Below are 19,100 nucleotides of genomic sequence, written 5' to 3'. Positions count from 1 at the left end.
TTGGAGCTGACCAGTAGCCTATTACCTTAAGAGATGACTACTGTATTGTATTGTATTCTATTCTTATTTTATACAACACATTTATTAAATGCCTTCTATGTGCAAGGTGCTAAGAATACAGAAACAAAAAATGACAGCACTTTGCTCAAAGACCTTATAGTCTAATGGGAGAGTACATATATAAACAGATAAACATGATACTATGTAGAGGAAAGATCCAGAAAAAAATGCTCTAAGAAAATTGGAGGAGGGAGGGAACCCATCCAATTGGGCAGAATCAAGGATAGCAGTATTCTAAGCATCTAATTAGCCAAGTAAAAACCACCCTAACTCCCAGCGTATCTGCTCTGAACTTCCTCTTAAGCTTGGTCTGCCCTACTGATCCCTCTGATGGGTTTATCTTGTTTAAAAAACACACACACACAAAACCAAAAAACAAAACAGAGAGACAAATGAATTAAAATGGCAAGAAGGAAGACCCTGACAGCCTAGGTTGGTTCAGGCAGAGTTAGATGAGGGGAAAACCTCAAGTTGCCAGTTTGAAATCACAAAGCCTCAAGGTTACATCTACAAGTCAGTTGAGAAGCTGAGCTTCTGGTTTAAGCCTGTCAGAGCCAATTGTCTCTGGAGAGCTGATGGGACATCTCAGAATCACTGAATCTCAAGGTTGATAGAGAACTCAGGAGCCATGTAATCCAGTTTCAACCTGAATAGAGTTCTCCCACAGCATACCTGATGAGTTGTCTTTCAGCCTTCTCTTAAAGACCTTCAGCAGGAGCTCACTACCATCAGAGGCAGTTCATTCCACTTGTAGATAGCTCTAAATTGTCAAGAAAGTTTTCCTTACATCAAGTCTCCTTTTTCCTCATTGCAACTTCTACACATTCCTCCTAGTCCTGCCCTCTGTGGCCAGGCCAAATAAGTCAGTCTAATCCCTCTTCTAGGGGACAGCTCTTAAAATCAACCTAGGGTGAGATGCTAGAAAAATTGTTTTCTAGAACTTGTAGGATGTGACCTGGTAAAGATAGACCAACTTGTTGCTTACAGGGTTTCAGAAGGGAATGTTGCTCCAGGAGGTCCAAGAAAGTGACTTAAATTAGGGAGGTGCCTAGACATCTGACCTTGATGAGTATCCTTGATTCCTGCAACTATTGCAGGGGTTGATCAGTGAAAATATTTGGAGGTAGGGGATGGGCAGTTCTACAGGGAGGTGGTGGGGAGTGGGTAAACTTTGCTCTCTAGACAGAGTCTGCCTCAAGAGACATAGCCTCTCTTAAACCTTTACTTTCTCCAATCTGCTCCTTTCCTTATTTTCCCTTAACTCACTTCTAAAGTCTTTGTGGTCTGGCTTCTGATCTCATCACTAACCTCTCTCAGGCTTCTTCTTCTTCTTTTTTTTTTTTTTGGAGGGAGGAAGGCAGGGCAATTGAGGTTAAGTGACTTGCCCAAGGTCACACAGCTAGTAAGTGTGTCAAGTGTCTGAAGCTGGATTTGAACTCAGGTCCTCCTGACTCCAGGGCTAGTATTCTACTCACTGTGCCACCTAGCTACCCCACTAACCTCTCTCCAAAGTTCTTGGTGACCTCTGCCATATCTAGTGACCTTTTCCCAATCTTCATTCTTCTTTACCTTCCTGCAGCCTTTGGCACTGTTGATTACCCTCTTCTCTTGGATAATCTCTCCTTTGTAGGTTTTTGTGACAATGTTCTCTTCAGGTTCTCCTCCTACCTGTCTGACCACTTATTCTCAGTCTCCTTTCCCGTATTTTCATCAAGGTCAAATCATGGGTGTTCCTCTAAGGCTCTGTCCTGAGCCCTATTCCCTATCTACAGAGTGTTCCTAAAGTCTGGACACATAGGCAATTGACGGCAATGTGGACTTACTGCATTGAGTTCACGTGAATCTTGCAAAGTGCATCAACCATCACAAATGATGGAAATCATATTAAAGATATTATTTATTAATATTCCAATTAAATAAAAATTTCATTCATTTCATTTCTTGAAAATACGCATTTTTGCTTATGTGTCCAGACTTTAGGAACACCCTGTATACTATCTTGCTTGTTGATCTTATCAACTATTATTGGTTCAATTGCCATTTTTATGCAAATGATTCTTATTTCTACATATCCAGACCTAACTTCTTTCCTGACTTCCAGTTTTGCATCACCACCTACTTTTTGCACATCTCAAACTATATGCTCCATAGATATCTCAAAATTCAGCAAGTCCATGGAATATTCACCCCATTTTAAAAATGAGAAGCTGTATAATGTAGTGGGAAAAGCATTGGACACAATCAGAACTAAAAATATATGGAAAAATTAGCAGGCAGAATATCAAAGGACACCCTGATGAGAAAAGCTGATGAAAGTGGTCTTGCACTTTCTGACTTGAAAATATTACAAAACATTTATCATGCTGGTACTAGGGGAAAAACAAACCTACCTGGTACTATACAAAAAATAGAGAAATAGTTCAATGGAATAGATGAGAAAAAGAAGGGAATAAGCATTTATCAAGTACCAATTCTATGCTAGGAACTTTATAGCCAAGTAAATGTATGCAAAAGATTCATGTTTGAGAAATCTATACAAGAAGATAGTGGAGTAGAGAAGCACTCAGCCAAATTCTTCTAACATCCCCTTCCAAACAACTTCAAAATAACATCTGAAATCAAATTCTGGAGTGGCAGAGCCAACAAAAGGTCAGAGAGAGACATTCTTCCAGCCCAAGAAAACATAAGAAGTTGGAAAAAGAGATCTGTGACATTGGGGAAAACACTGGGCCAGGGTCCACATGGATGAAATATGGGTGGTAGGACTGAGTGGTAGTGACAGAAGCAGCAGCAGCTTCAGGGGCTCTCAAGATAGAGATGGTAAGGGAACCTGGCAACTGATCAGAAAGAGATTGTGAGGCACCCCTTTACTAGCACTAGACTCAGGACCAAAGGCCGTCTGGCAACTCCATTGTCTATACCCATTTCTGTGTCATGGTTCAAGGGCAAAGAACACTCCCAATCAAGAGGAAATGGAAACTGTGAGGGGCAGTATTGATTGCAATCCCAAAGGATCAGGGCCCTTTCAGGGTAAGGACCAGAGAGCAGAACAGGAGAGTACAAAAAAGCCTGAAGCTTGAGAACGAGCTCCTACTCCATCCCCCCCCTCCCGCCCCATGCTGGGAACAGAGCTCAACGTTAACATAATGTCAAATCAAGAAATGGGTTGGAAAAATGAGCACACATACATACATACACACATACGTACATACACATATACATACATATATACATATGTATACATATATATGTGCAACAGATAGACAGTCTACCAAGTATGTCCTTAAAACCATTCTAGATTAATAGGAACATCCAGCACTTATGCTTAGCTAGCACAGCTTTTAAGAACCCAGCATTATGTTCATTCCATGATGAAATTGGTGTGACTGGGGGGACACTGATTCTATTCCCCAGGCACCCATAGCTGGCGTATTCTCTGATTGGGTGGGAGGTGGGTAGACTCCCCCTGTTCTGAGGTTGTAGCAGAAGTATGGCAATTCAAACTAATCCTGTTTTAAATTCTTGAATCCCTTGCACATTTGTCCTATTGCCACTCATCTTTTTCACTCTTTCAATCTCAAATTACTCTTACCATTGACCTCAACCACTCTTTTGTTTACATGCTTCTGGATGTTACTCTGCTTGAAGAAATTATACTACCATTTCTCGAATCCATGCCCTCCTATCTCCTCTGGGACAGCTTGTTCCTCTGATCAGCCTCTCTTACTAGTTACTCTTTCCTGATTGACTCTCTTCATAGCACCTATTCCAAATCTTCTCTTTTGAGACCATCTAAATCACCATCTTCTCTAATCCCTCTCAGCAGAATACCCAGCTTAAATTTCACTGAAAAAAATGGAGGATTATATTTCTTTTAAATTGTGTATTTCAAATCCCCTCAGCATCCCCCCCCCCAATTATCTCCTTCTTTGTTCCAGTCTTGGAAGTTCTTGGGGAGGAGAAAGTGAGGCTGGTGACTTTGCACAGCCCTCCCTTGCTCAACTCCAATTCAATTGCAAGTCATAGCATTATCTTCCTGATGTCATGGTTCCTTGTGAGAACAAAGTACAAAACACAACTACAAGAGGTTCTTGTTGATATCAACTGCTGTACTTGTGCCCTTGATTTCATCACCTATCATCCCCTCTAGCAGCTTGTACCTTTGATCATCCCCTCTTGTTCCCTAATTTTCAAACTCTTTATTCACTGGTTCCTTCCCTAATGCCTCCAAATATGCTTAGAATTCCACTTCCTTCCAGGAAAACTCCTAGGAAAACTGTCTGTACCAAGGGTTCTTAATAGTGTATGTGTGTGTGTGTGTGTGTGTGTGTGTGTGTGTGTGTGTGTATGTGTGTGTGATGGACTCCTAGGGCAGTCTGGTGGAGTCTGTATATTGCTTCCCAGAAAAAAAATGTTTTAAATGCCTAAAATAAAATATGTAGAATCAATTATGTTGAAACACAATTATTAAAATATATTTAAAAAAACTAGTTCACATAGTAAGAACCTCTAACATATTCTATTGCTTCCATTTTCTCGCCTTCCAGTAACTTCTCCACCCCTGTGTTCTATCTTTCGTCCCCATTACTCAGTGGAAGTGCTCTCTGAAAGGTCACCAATGACCCCTTTTTGCTAAATCTAGTGAGCTTTTCTCAGTCCCTGCCTTTTTTGATTTCTTTTTGGCATTTGTTACTGTGGATCACCACCTTCTTCTAGACATTTGTTCCTTCCTGGGTTTTCATGATGCTACTTTGTAGCATCAATCCCACTATTTGTATCTGATCTCCATGAGTAGGTAAACCTTAGTGTTATGTACTAAGAACTCTCTTTTTCTCTCTCTCTATTCTATTCTTTCTCTTCATAATATCTTCAACTCTAACACACTCGATTACTTTCTCTGTTCAAAATGACTCTCATGACCACATATACAGCCCTCATCTCTCTCCTGGGTTCCAGCTTAGCACCACCAACTGCTTGCTTTATGTCCCATGTGCATCTAGACTTCACTGTATCCCAAATAGAACTCATTATCCTTGCTCTCATCACTCCTCCCACCTTACAAGTTCCCAATTTCTGTTGAAAGCACCACTGCTCTTTCAGTTGCCCAAGTTGCAACCTACAAGTCATCCTTTCTTTACTCAGTACCTGTCACTGAGTTTTAAGGATTAAGCTTAATTTAAGTATTAAGTATCTAAGTATTCACCACTTAATAATTACTTCTTGGTTGTTTGTTTGATCCTGGCTTCTTCACTCTCTCTTGCCACCACATGCCGTCACCCTATATCCAGTCAGGTGCCAAATCAGTTCCACCGCCTTGATACATCTTGTATTCTTCCCCTTCTTTCTGCTCATATCACCGCCACCCTACCCATAGCCCTCATTGTCCCTTGTCTAGAGTCCCAGGGGTGGGGAACCTGTAGCCTCAAGGCCACATGTGGCCTTCTAGGTCCCTGGGTTTGGCTTTTTGACTGAGTCCAAGTTTTACAGAACAAATCCTTTTATTAAGGGGATTTGTTCTGTGAAGTTTGGATTCAGTCAAAGGGCTACACTTGAGGACCTAGAGGGCCACATGTGGCCTCGAGGCTGCAGGTTCCCCAGACCTCATCAACTATTGCAATAACCTTTCGTTTGGTCTGCCTGCTGCCCGTCTTATTCCTTCTCCAATCTATCTTTCAAACTGATATTCCTCAAACATTGATATATTCTATATTCTAGCCAAACTAACCTGCTTGTTGTTCCCCCCAAATGATACTCAGTCTCCTATTTCTGCGAAATTGCATGGTCTACCCCTGATGGACATTTCTGGCACTTCATGCCTGATTCATGGAACCTCTAACTCTTCAAAGCTCAGCTCCAGTGTTCCCTCTTTCTTACATGAGATCTCCCCTGGTTCCCCAGCTGTTAGTATTCCCTCCTCCATTCAATCCCTATATTTTGGAAGATATAATAGCTATCATTTGTATAGACTCCAGGTGAAGCCTTCTATCCCCTATGTAACCCAGCTTCCATGGATTTACTTATTGGTGAACATCTTGTTTTCCTCTAGTAAGCTCCCTGAGGGCAAGTATTGTCTCACTTTTGTGTTTGTATGCCCTGTGCTTCTCAGAGGTCCTGAAACATAGTAGGAACAAAACAAATGTTTCTTGATGGATTAATAGCAACTATCTAAGCAGCTAGATGGTTTGGTGGTTAGGGGGCTGCTCCTGAATTCAGGAAGACCTGAGTTCAAATCCAGTCTCAAACACTAGCTGTAGCATCACCTGGGCAAATAATTGAAGCTCTTTTTGCTTTAATCCACTGGAGAATGAAATGGCAAACCACTCTAGTATCTTTGCTAGGAAAACTCCATGGACAGGATGGTCCATGGGGTTGCAAAGAGTCAGACATGACTGAACAACTGAACAACAAAAATCAGCCCCTACAAACTTTAGAAACTGAAGAGGTCCCAGGGGGCCAAACTATTTATGAAAAGAATAGTAGTGGGTGGGTAGCTGAACATCAGCCACTTATGTAGCTTTGGTCTACCAGACAAAATGAAAAAAGCAGGAAAGAATTAGTTAAAAGCCAAAGCAAGGAAGCTATCTCAGGTTGCCTGGTATCCTCTCTTCATACTTCTGTTTTTTAAAGCTAGCATTTATATAGATATCACTTTTAGGTTCACAAAGTGTTTTACAAATATCATCTAAGCTGATTCTCACAACAATACTGGGAGGTAGGTATTATTATTGTCCTCTTTTTGCAGTTGAGGAAACTGAGTCAGACAGAGGTTAAGTGACTCGTCCAGGATCACATAACTAGTAAGTGGCCAAGGCTGAATTTGAACCTAGGTCTTCTCTCTAGGTCTGTTGACCAGTACCCACTAAGCCATGTAGTTCCCCTATATTCCCCAAACTCTTAGCATTGCCTTAATTGGGGAGCCAGAGATCTGAAACAGCTTTGTGACAGAGTGAGTTTCTATCACTCAAGGACCAGCCTAGATAAGTTTAGAGGAACCCTACATTAGGTTGGCTACAGGATGATTAACTTTTGGGCCTCAACAACTTCTGAAGAAGCTACTAAGTTACAGCAGTTAACAAGGTTCTATGAAATACCTTCTGTGTGCCAAGAATGGGGAATACAAAGACAAAACTGAAAGAATAGAGAGGTTTTGTTCTATATTGGGAGAGGTCAAAGGAAATCATAAGTTGCTGAAGTAAGAAATCTACATTTACAATTAATGAACTTGATGGAAGCCTTTTCTGCCAACTTTGCCCCTGGAGCTAGAATTTCTAGGTCTCAGTGTTTACCTAGCATATCCATATTACTAGTGTGGCATGTTCAGAGACAACCAGACTCATTCACCCTAAGCAGCTGCTCCTCATAGGACTTTGGGTCCCATGGATTCCAGCTTCCTCTTCCCAGCAAGATAGGCACAATTAAAATAACTAACCTTGATCCCATCTTAGTGATCTTCTCTTATAGCCAAGGCTGAGAGGAGACAGCACCAAGTAAGGGTCATAGCTCCTTGACCACTCCAGTGATCAGAACAGGGCAAACTGCCTCTACAAAGCCATTGGTGGGGAGCTTCCCCATCCCAAGGGGAGAATTCAGCCTCCAAAAATATTCCAATTGGCACTTACCTATTTGTAAACAGATGATGACTATGAGCCATTGCAGTAGATGTGTCATGATCCTGAGCCTCAGCCGGAGCCCCTGCCTGAACCCTCAGTGAAGCTCCTATTTTGAAATGAATAGGAAGTAGTGTCTTAGTTTACATTTCCTGTAGTATCTGCATTTGTAGAGGCGGAGAGATTTAAAGTTTATTAGGAGGAAGAGGCCCTTACACCCTATGCCAATTTCCCAACAAGAGTTTATTAAACACTCTAACAGGGACTATGCTAAGCTCTGGGATACAAGGAAAGGCAAAATATGGTCCCCGCTCCTGAGGAGTTCACAGTCTAATGGGTGGGGGTGTGTGAAAGCATAAAAACAACTTCATACATACCAAATATAGAGAGAGAGTCTTGGAGGGAAAGCACTAGCAATTGGGGGGAACCTGGAAAGGTCTTTTATAGAAGGTAAGATTTAAGATCTTGAAGGAAGTCCTGGAAAATAAGAGATGGAGGTGAGCAAGGAGTGCATTCAAGGCAGGAGCAGCAGCTAGTGAAAATGACCAGAGCCTGAGAAATCATGCCTGGGAGTCATGTGTGAGGAGCCTCAGTTGGGCCAGTGTTGGAACATAGAATATCTGGAGGAAAGTAATGTGTAAGAAAACTGGAAAGGCAGGGAGGGGCAAGGTTGTGAGTGGCTTTAAATGCTAAACTATATTTTATCATGGAGGTAATAGGAAGCCATTGGAATTTATTGAATAGGACCACAACATGATTAGATTAGCATCAGGAAGATCACTTTCACAGGAAGTAGATGATGAGCTGAAGTGGGGGGAGACTTGAGGAAGGAAGACCAATCAGAAACCTATTTCAATAATCTAAGCATAAAGTGATAAGGACCTCCATCAGGGTGGTAGTTGTGTGAGTGAACACAAGGGGATGTACATGAATGATGTCATGAAGATAGAAATGACAAGGCTTGGCAACAGATTGTATATGTGGAATGAGTCAATAAGTCAGTCTATAAACATTTATTATTTGCCTATTGTGTGCCAGGAACTATGCTAAGAACTGAGGATACAAAGAAAGGTAAAAGACATCTTTGCTCCCAAGAAGCTCTCAGTCTAATGGGGGAGGTGATATGTAGATGATATAATGAAGGTAAACTAAATTACAAACAAGTTATAGACAGGATAAATTAGAGATAATCAACAGAGGGAAGAATTGAGAGGGATGATGAAAGGCTTCTTGTAGAAGGTGAGATTTTAGCTGGGACTTAAAGGAATCCAGGAAAGCCATAAGGCATAGATGAGGATGGAGAGCATTCTAGGTAGAGGGGACTGCCAGGTAAAATGCCTGAAGACAAGACATGGCGTCTCCTATTTGAGGGACCACTGGATTGGAGTGGGGGGAGTGTAAAATGTAAGAACACTGGGAAGGTAGGGGTGTGGGGAGGCAGGTGATGAAGGGCTTTGAATGCCAAATGGGAGGTGATAGGGAATCACTGGGGAGAGGGAGAGAGAAAGAAAGTGAGTGAGTGAGTGAGAGAGAGAGAGAGAGAGAGACAGAGAGAGACAGAGACAGAGAGACAGAGAGAGACAGAGACAGAGAGACAGAGAGAGACAGAGACAGAGAGACAGAGAGAGAGAGAGAGAGAGAGACAGAGAGAGACAGAGAGAAAGAGGGGGAGAGAGAGAGAGAGAGCATATGTATATATGACACGGTTAGATCTACTCTTTAGGAAGATTACTTTGACAGCTGAGTGGAGGATGGACTGGATTGGGGAGAAACTTGTGGCATGCAGAGCAACCAGCATGCTATTGCAATAATCCAAGCATGAATCCAAGACAATTCCAAAAGACTCATGATGAAAAATGCCATCCACATCCAGAGAAAGAACTGATGGAGGTTGAATGCAGATGGAAGCATACTATTTTCACTTTCTTTGTTTTTTTTCATGGTTTTTTCCTTTTGTTCTTTTTCTTCTTTTACAATATGACTGATGTGGGAAATATGTTTAACATGATTGCATATGTATAACCTACATCACATTGCTTGCCATCTTGTGGAGGGGGAAGGGAGGGAGGGAGAAAAATTTGGAACTCAAAATCTTAGAAAAATGAATGTTGAAAACTATCTTTACATGTAATTGGAAAAAATAAAATACTACTTACATGAAAAATAGTCCAAGCATGAGGTGATGAGGGCCTACACCAGGGTGGTGGCAATGTCAGAGGAGAGAAGGGGACATATTCAAGAGATGTTATGAAGGTTAAATCAACAGACTTGGTAACATACTGGATACGGGGATGAGAATGAGGAGTTGAGAATAACACCCAGACTTCTATCTTGGTTAACTTGGAAGATGGTGGTGTCCTCAATAGTAATAGGGAAATTAGGAAGAAGGAAGAGTTTGGAGGGAAAGATGAGTTTAGCTTTGGACATGTTGACTTTAAGATGTCTATGGGACATCCTGTCTAACATGTCTAATGGCAGTCGGTGATGTGAAACTTGAGGTCAGCAGAGAGGTTTGGGCTGCATAAGTAATTCTGAAAATCATCTGTATAGAGATGATAATTGAACCTAGCATACTTCATGAGATCACCAAGTAAGATAGTATAGAAGAAGGCCAAAAGACAGAGTTGGTGAAGGAAGACTGGAGGTTGAGAGAGAGGTTAAGGCTAGATCTATAGATCTAGGAATCATTTCCATACATATGATCATTGAAGCCATAGAAGCTGATGAGATTGCCAAGCCCAGCATGGAGCCTTGGGGAGCCCTTATGAATTGTGGGCCTGACCTTAATGAAGGAAAGGAGACTGAGAATGGGTGGTCAAAGAGGAAGGAGAAAAAACAGGAGAGAACCGTGTAACAGAAACCCATAAAGGGAAGACTATCCAGGAGAAGAAGGTGATCAACAGTACCAAGGGCTGCAGAAGGGTCAAGAAGGATGAATATTGAGAAAATACAATTAAAGTGGGCAATTAAGAGATTATTGCTAACTTTGGAGGGAGTAATGTCAGTTAATGATGAGGATGGAAACCAGATTCCAGAGGGTTTAAAATTTAGTGAGAGGATCAATGAAGACATCTTTCTCAAGAAGTTTAGCCCAGGGGAAGCTAGGTGGCAGTGGATAGAGCACAGGCCCTGGAATCAGGAAGACCTGAGTTCAAATCTAGCCTCAGGCACTTACTGGCTGTGTGCCCTTGGGCAAGTCACTTATAACCCTATTGCCTCAAAAAAAAAAGTTTGGCCCAAAAGAGTAACACTGGAACAACATATAGATAGAGAAGAATCTCTAGGCAGGGTGGGGCTGTTAAAGTTAACTAACATTTAGATAGTACATTAAAACTTATGAAGAACACAACAGAATCATCTTATTTGATCCTTACAACAGCTCTTTGAGGTCGATACTACCATTTCCATTTTACAGGTGAATAGAAGAAGGCTCAATGAGATTGACCGACTTGCCCATGATCATCACGTAGTAAATATTAGAGGTAGTATTCAAATCTAGATCTCTTCTGAATCCAAGCTTGATGCTCCTATTACATATATTTCCTATGGCCCACTGCTTTGGATACAAGCCAGTCCTTTACCTGGGAACTGAGGGGCTTGCTTAGAATGATAGAAAAAAGCAAGTGGGATGGTCTCTGCAGGGTCATCCTTACCTGTTGAGAGAGCAGGCTGCTAGCAATGATGTAATTTCAGGGACACAGAGGGACTCTTAAATGTGCTACAACTTGTCTCCTGGTATTCAAAATTCTTTTACTTCAGGACAAAGACAACAAAGATTTAAATTTTTTAAAATGGAATCAATATCCTATTAAAGCGAGTTCTATTTATATTGGTTAGACCAATGCTCTCCTTTCAAATGACCTGTTTTAGTGTGTAAATTTTATAAAAGGAGTCAAAATGGGAGGGATTCAAAACCTGTCAGAAGGAAATTCAGGAATTGCCATGAAAGTTAACATGGTCTGGAATCAGGTGATCTAGTTTATTCATTTGAAAAGTAGCACCCTGGAGTTGTGCCATATTCAGAGACCAGTGGCAAGGTGTCTCAGATTACAGTTATTGCAAAATTTCTCACAAATGGTTATAAGTTCAAGAAGGAGGTTAACTCTGGCCGTGAATTTTCAATAACTCCTATTACATAATATTTATAGTACTATATAATCATTCTTATGCCTTTGTATTAATTATAATAATACCTAATTGTATTAACCACAATGTCATATTGTTTTTTGGCACCATTGTGATACCAATACTTGTTGAAATGTTGTGAATTCAAAAATATTTTTCTTGTTATTATTGATGTCCTTTTTCAAACCTGACTTTCATTTCTGAATATATTGCCTCCTTCCCCTACCCAGTGAATATAACCTTGTAACAGATATTTTCAAAAGAAAGAGTAAAAAGTAGTTTAACATGATTAACACATTAACCGTATCTATATGTGATAGTGTATGTGATAGTTAATTATATCAATAACTGGTAATATTATTATCCTCTGTTAAAAAAAAGAATAGCTTAGATGAAGGAGACATTGGAGTAGCATTATATTTCCAGTGAAGAAATTCATGAACTGAACTAGAGAAACATTATGCAAAACTTTCGGGTAAGGATTAATGGAAGGAGAAATGAAAGGCATGTTGTGGTGGGAGTATGCTACTCTTCACTTGGCCAGAAGGAAGAAATGGATAATGAATTTAGGAACCAGAGCACACTTGGCATAGGAGCCTGACGTAGTTGTGATTAGTTGTGATAGGAAACTGTAATTATCTGGATATTTGCAGGAACTATTTAGCTATAAAAGCCAGGAAGAAAAAAATAAAATGGATAGTGTGGTGAGACTATGCAATTTTACTTTGAAAAGAATGAGGAAATGGATATTGAGTTTAGGAAACAAATCACAGACCTGGCACTGGAGCATGACATACTTGTGATAGGACGTTTTAGTTACCTATACAATCTGCAGAAGTTCATTAATTATAAAAGCCAGGGCAGTTGAAAAGATGCTTACCAGCCTAAAAAATAATATCATTCCTCAAAGTGTGGAGGAAATAGCATGCTAATCTGCCCGTGATTCTAATAAATAATGTAGCTGAAAGAGAAATGTTGGGAATTTTGAAAGGAAGTAACCATTCCAGTTTGAGTTTGTGAGAAATGGAGAAGAGAAAGTAGGGCACAGTTACATCCTAGATTTTAAGAGAGTGGATTTCAAAGAGACCATAGTATTAGAGATCTAGACCCTCACTTGGCCGGATTTCAAATGCTGGTTCCCTTGCTATCTCCCTGAGTGCTCTCTCATTCTCCACACGAATTGTTTGTGGCTCAGAACTCACCATTTCAGAAAATCATATTTAGTCCAGGGCTTCTTCATATCCCATACCATGCTGAAATCTTGAATCCAGGCCTATAACCCACTTCTCTGCATTGTTGGACACCCTGATACTCCCTTCAGGATCTGTACTTGGAGACATCCTCTCTTGTTCCAGATTTATAAGTAACTCTGGAAATCTATATCTAGTCATGGCAAGAATAATGGCTCTGAAATTCAAGGTCTAGGACAAAGGAAGCTTTATTTAAAAATATTTTAAACATTCTTTTCTTTTTAAATTTTGAATTACAGATTCTCTCCCTCCTTTCTACCCCTCCCCCACTCACTGAAAAGGTAAACAATATATCAATTACACATGTGAAATCCTGCAAAGCATATTTCCAAATTAACCATATCACAAAAAGCCAAGAACATAAATAGAGAAAATTATACTTCAATTTGTACTCAGAGTTAATCAGTTCGCTCTCTGGAAGTGGATAGAATTTTTTTTTTCCTCATGAGTCCTTTGGAATGGTTTTGGATCATGTATTGATCAGAGTAGCCAGCTTTCACAGTTGATCATCATTATAATATTGCTGTTACTGTGCAAAATGATTGCCCAGGTCTTCTTGCTTCACTTAGCAAGGAATGTAAACAGTTTAACTTTATTGAGTCCCTTATGATTATGCTTTCATGTTTACCTTTTTATGTTTTTCTTGAGTCTCATTTAAATCTCAAATTTTTTATTTAGCTCTGATTTTTTCATCAGGAATGCTTGGAAGTCTTCTATTTTATTAAATATACATTTTTTCTCCTGAAGATTATGCTTAGTTTTACTGGGTAAGTTATTTGTGGTTGTGATCCTAGCTCCTTTGCCTTTCAGAATATTATATTCTAAGTCCTTCACTCCTTTAATGTGGAAGCTGCTAAATCTTGTGTGATCCTGACTGTGGCTCCATGATATTTGAGTTGTTTCTTTCTCGCTATTTGCAACATATTCTCCCTTACCTGGGAACTCTGGAATTTGGCCATAATATTTCTGGGAGTTTTCATTTTGAAATTTCTTTCAGGAGGTGATTGGTAGATTCTTTCAATTTCTATTTTACCCTCTGGATTTAAGATATCAGGGAAATTTTTCTTGGCAATTTCTTGTAATATGATATCTAGACTCCTTTTTTTTGATGATAGTTTTCAGGTAGTCCAATAATTCTTAAATTATCTTCTTTTGATCTGTTATCCAGGTCAGTTGTTTCTCCAATGAGATATTATATATTTTCTTCTATTCTTTCATTCTTCTGACTTTGTTTTATTGTTTCTTGATGTCTCGTGGAGACATTAGCTTCTGCTTGCCCAATTCTAATTTTTAAGGCATTATTTTCTTCAGTGAATTTTTATGTCTCTTTCACCATCAGACCAATTCTGTATTTTAAGGTATTATTTTCTTTAGCATATTTTTTGCCTCTTGCCAAGCTTTTAATTCTCTTTTAATAGTTTTCTTGGATAACTCATTTCTTTTCCCAATTTTTTCTCTACCACTCTTTTTTTTACTCTTCAAAAAAAATTTCCATTCATTCATTCATTTATTTGTTTAATATTTTAGTTTTCAACAGTGATTTCCACAAGATTTTGAGTTACAAATTTTCTCCCCACTTCTACCGTCCCACCCACTCCTAGATGGCATACATTCTGATTGCCCTGCTCCCCAGTCAGCCCTCCCTTCTGTCACCCTACTCCTCACCCCATCCCCTTTCCCCTTGCTTACTTGTAGGGCAGGATAGATTTCTATGCCCCCTTCCCTATATATCCTATTCCTCAGTTGCATGCAAAAACAACTTTTTCTTTTGAGTATCTAATTTTAAGACTTTAAGTTCCAAATTCTCTCCCCTCTTCCCTTCCCACCCACCCTCCCTAAGAAGGTAAGAAATTCAACATAGGCCACACATGCATCATTATGTAAAACACTTCCACAATACTCATGTTGTGAAAGACTAACTATATTTCCCTCCATCCTATCCTATCCCCCTTTATCCAATTTTCTCCCTTGACCCTGTCCCTTTTCAAAAGTGGTTGCTTTTGATTACCTCCTCCCCCATTGGCCCTTCCTTCTATCATACCCCCCTTTTATCCCCTTCTCCCTACTTTCCTGTGGGGTAAGATATCCAATTGAGTGCGTATGTTATTCCCTCCTCAATTCAAATCTGATGAGACAAGATTCACTCATTCCCTCTCTTCTCTTCCAACAGAACTGCTTTTTCTTGCCACTTTTATGCGAGATAATTTACCCCATTCCACCTCTCCTTTTCTTCCTCTTTCAATATGCTCCTCTCTCATCCCTTAATTTAATTTTTTTTAGATATCATCCCTTCATATTCAACTCACCCTGTGCCCTCTGTCTATATATATGTATATTCCCTTCAACTACCCTAATACTGAGAAAGGTCTCATGAGTTACAAATATCATCTTTCCATGTACAAATGTAAACAAAACAGTTCAACTTTAGTAAGTCCCTTATGATTTCTCTTTCTTGTTTACCTTTTCACACTTCTCTTGATTCTTGTGTTTGAAAGTCAAACTTTCTATTCAGCTCTGGTGTTTTCACTGAGAAAGCTTGAAAGTCCTCTATTTTATTAGAAATCCATATTTTGCCTTGGAGCATCATACTCAATTTTGCAGGGTAGGTGATTCTTGGTTTTAATCCTATTAATAATCCTATAATTAAACCTCCAGAATATCATATTCCAAGCCCTTCGATCCCTTAATTTAGAAGCAGCTAGATCTTGTGTTATCCTGACTGTGTTTCCACAATATTCAAATTGTTTCTTTCTAGCTGCTTGCAGTATTTTCTCCTTGATCTGGGAGCTTTGGAATTTGGTGACAATATTCCTAGGAGTTTTCTTTTTGGGATCTTTTTCAAGAGGTGATCGGTGGATTCTTTCAATTTCTATTTTACCCTCTAGCTCTAGAATATCAGGGAAGTGTTCCCTGATAATTTCTTGAAAGATGATGTCTAGGCTCCTTTTTTGATCATGGCTTTCAGGTAGTCCAATAATTTTTAAATTATCTCTCCTGGATCTATTTACCAGGACAGTGGTTTTTCCAATGAGATATTTCACATCGTCTTCCGTTTTTTCATTCCTTTGGTTGTGTTTTATAGTATCTTGATTTCTCACAAAGTCACTAGCTTCTACTGGCTCCAATCTAATTTTTAAGGTGGTCTTTTGGACCTCCTTTTCCATTTGGCTAATTCTTCCTTTCAATGCATTCTTCTCCTCATTGGCTTTTTGGAGCTCTTTTGCCATTTGAGTTAGTCTATTTTTTAAGGTGTTATTTTCTTCAGTATTTTTTGGGGTCTCCTTTAGCAAGTTGTTGACTTGTTTTTCATGGTTTTCTTGCATCTCTCTCATCTCTATTCCCAATTTTTCCTTTACTTCTCTAACTTGCTTTTCCAAATCCTTTTTGAGCTCTTCCATGGCCTGAGACCAATTCATATTTTTCTCGGAGACTTTTGATGCAGGCTCTTTGACTTTGTTGATTTCTTCTGGCTGTATGTTTTGATCTTCTTTGTCACCAAAAAAAAAAAAAGATTTTAGAGTCTGAGTCTGAGTCTGCTTTCTTTTTCCACTGCTTGGCCATATTCCCAGCCAACTACTTGACCTTTGAGCTTTTTGTCAGGGTGTGACTGCTTGTAGAGTAGAGAGTGCTTTGTTCCAAGCTTTAGGGGCTTAGCAGCTGTTTTCAGAGCTACTTCTACTCCACTGTCACAGCAAGCTCTGCCACAGCAGTGCTCCTCCTCCCCCAAGAACCACCAACCAGGATTGTGACCCAGATCCAAGCAGGGCAAAGCAAGCCCTGCACTCCTGCTGTGGTCTGCCACTTGGTTCCTCCCACTGTGTGAGCCAGGGACTTGGGAAGCAGCTGACGCTGGAGCTCCACTACTGCACCACTATACTAGAAAGGCAGAATTTATGATTTCAAAGAGAATCTCATATGTGCCTAAAAGGTCCAGAACCGCAGGATATAAGGAATTCTCTAGGCAGAAGGCAGGAGAACTAAAGCATGTATTTACACTCCACAGTAACAAGCCCACAAACCAGAATCCCCATTTTGATATTTTCATCAAAAGCTTCCAGGCCCAATAAGTCCGCCTCACAAGGGTAACCAGGAGGCCACAGAGAAGCGAGATGGTATAAGGCAAAATCATATACATGCTTCCCCTCTACGGTAAGAAGATTACCCACTAGCCTCCAGTCAGCTCTGCTACCGGCAGCTCAGCTTCGGCTGTAGGCGTCTCTGGCTCCAACTGGAAAAGGAAGAGAGGATCTTCAAGCTGTCCTCGCCCCTCTTATAGAGTTTTTGGCATCATCAAGCGCCGCCTGAACGACCAGGGCCGATTGGTTCTTGACTTGGCCCCTCCCCCTAGCGTAGACCAGGTTAACACACCTCCCCTCAGCCAACCCCATGACTCATCACACAGGAAGTTCTCTGATTCCTGGCATGGTCGCTGGGCTTCCTGCCCTGGAAGAGCAAGCCCCAGTGTCCAGGGAAGCTCAATGAGGTAAGCTGAGTCATTCAAAGAAAACAAAGTCCATTCTGGTTACACTCCACCCCTCACAATGTTCTAGGATGCACAATCCAATCATAATTCAAATTAAATTATATATCCTAGAACATCCAAATTATGCAGGGAACTAAAACATATCATTCACAGTAAAGCAAAACATATCATTCAGTGACATTCCCAAATATTGGTTTACGATTCAAATGTGATCCACCCCTAGATCCCAGCCAGATAATCTCTTCAATCAATCATCCCAAAATAATTATTAATAATTCAAATGTCCACCACTAGATCTTTGTATCCATTACATAGGATCAATAATATCATAACAATAAAACAATATAGCAGGGATAACACAAAGTAAGTACACAGAACACTATCGTTATTCCCCCCCTCAAACAATTGGGGCTCAAAATCTTGGGGTAAGGGGTGAAGGTCTCATTTTCCATAGCTTCTTCTTGCTGAAATTGGATGTAGAGGTGTCCCTGCCCCAAAGAGTCCCATTCCAGAGTTCAGTTCTTTAGCGAGCTGGCAGGAATTCCAAGGATGCTACATGCTTAGGCAGTCACCGGAAACTGCAGGGTGCTTAAACCTGCAGGAGACAGAACTAGCGACAAGGTTAACTAAAACAGAGAACAAAAAGAGTAGGCAAGTATGGGCTATTATCCTTCAAATAAAATCATCTCCAGTTTAGTTGAAATTTCAGTTATGCAGAGATCCAATATCAGAGCCAAACTCAGATGGGAAATGTTTCTTTTTAAACAGAACACAATGAGGAAACTAAGCCAAGGGGATCTCACCCTAGATGGAGACCAGGATTGTCCTCCCAGCCTTTCCCCAGATGTACAAGGGAAACCAGGAGGATCCCATCCTAGATAGACTATTTTTGTCCTCCCAGCCTTTCCCCAGATGTACAAGGGAAACCAGGAGGATCCCATGCTAGATAGACTAGGATTGTCCTCCCAGCCTTTCCCCAGATGTACAAGCTTTCATCCGTTAATCGCACAAAGTCACCTTCCCTCTGAGTGGCTTGTGTCAATTACCAGCATCAGCCATACCTGTGGGGTCTGTGAATCTAATATTATAGCCCTATTCACGGTAAAATATATGGATCAGGGGTACGATTTGGTAATTATCTTCCCCTGAATAGACAACTGTTACAGTGTTGTTCTTCCCATGGGCTATGACTTCTGCAGCCTTTGGAATATCATCTGGCTTCCGTTTTACCCATACCTTAGCTCCCAACTTTATTCTATCAATGGAGCAAGCCCCTTTTGCCCCTCTAGTAGTTATTCTGGGAGGAGGGTCAGTTTTCACAAAGGGTATTTTTTCACAAGGGATAATAATCACTTGAACTATCCTATCATTCCTACCAAATTGTACAGGTTTTTCACCCAAATTCTGGAGTGTCACAACAATTTCTTTTTGATAATTCGAATCTATCACTCCAGCCAATACATGTACTCCTTGAGCTGCTAATCCTGGTTTAGGTAATATCCATCCAAAATGATTCTTGGGGATTCTCATACATACTCCAGTAGGGGTTTTTCTTATCTCTTTCCTATTCAACCT

At 40.3% G+C, this 19,100-nt stretch overlaps 1 protein-coding gene across 2 annotated transcripts in view; it reads right to left on the bottom strand.

Moving 5' to 3' along the window:
• The window catches only part of LOC118845408 (SLAM family member 9-like), a 35,969-nt gene extending 28,213 nt beyond the window's left edge, over positions 1–7,756 (bottom strand). For both annotated transcript variants that reach the window (XM_036753310.1, XM_036753311.1), the window contains exon 1: positions 7,680–7,756. In XM_036753310.1, coding sequence (XP_036609205.1) covers positions 7,680–7,728 — 49 coding nt within the window. In that variant the 5' untranslated portion in view covers positions 7,729–7,756. The remainder of the gene's footprint in view (positions 1–7,679) is intronic.
• Between the last annotated feature and the right edge of the window lie 11,344 nt (positions 7,757–19,100).

The sequence above is a fragment of the Trichosurus vulpecula genome, chromosome 4, assembly GCF_011100635.1.
Source record: "Trichosurus vulpecula isolate mTriVul1 chromosome 4, mTriVul1.pri, whole genome shotgun sequence".
Taxonomy (NCBI): domain Eukaryota; kingdom Metazoa; phylum Chordata; class Mammalia; order Diprotodontia; family Phalangeridae; genus Trichosurus; species Trichosurus vulpecula.
This window is presented reverse-complemented; position numbering and strand designations above follow the sequence as displayed.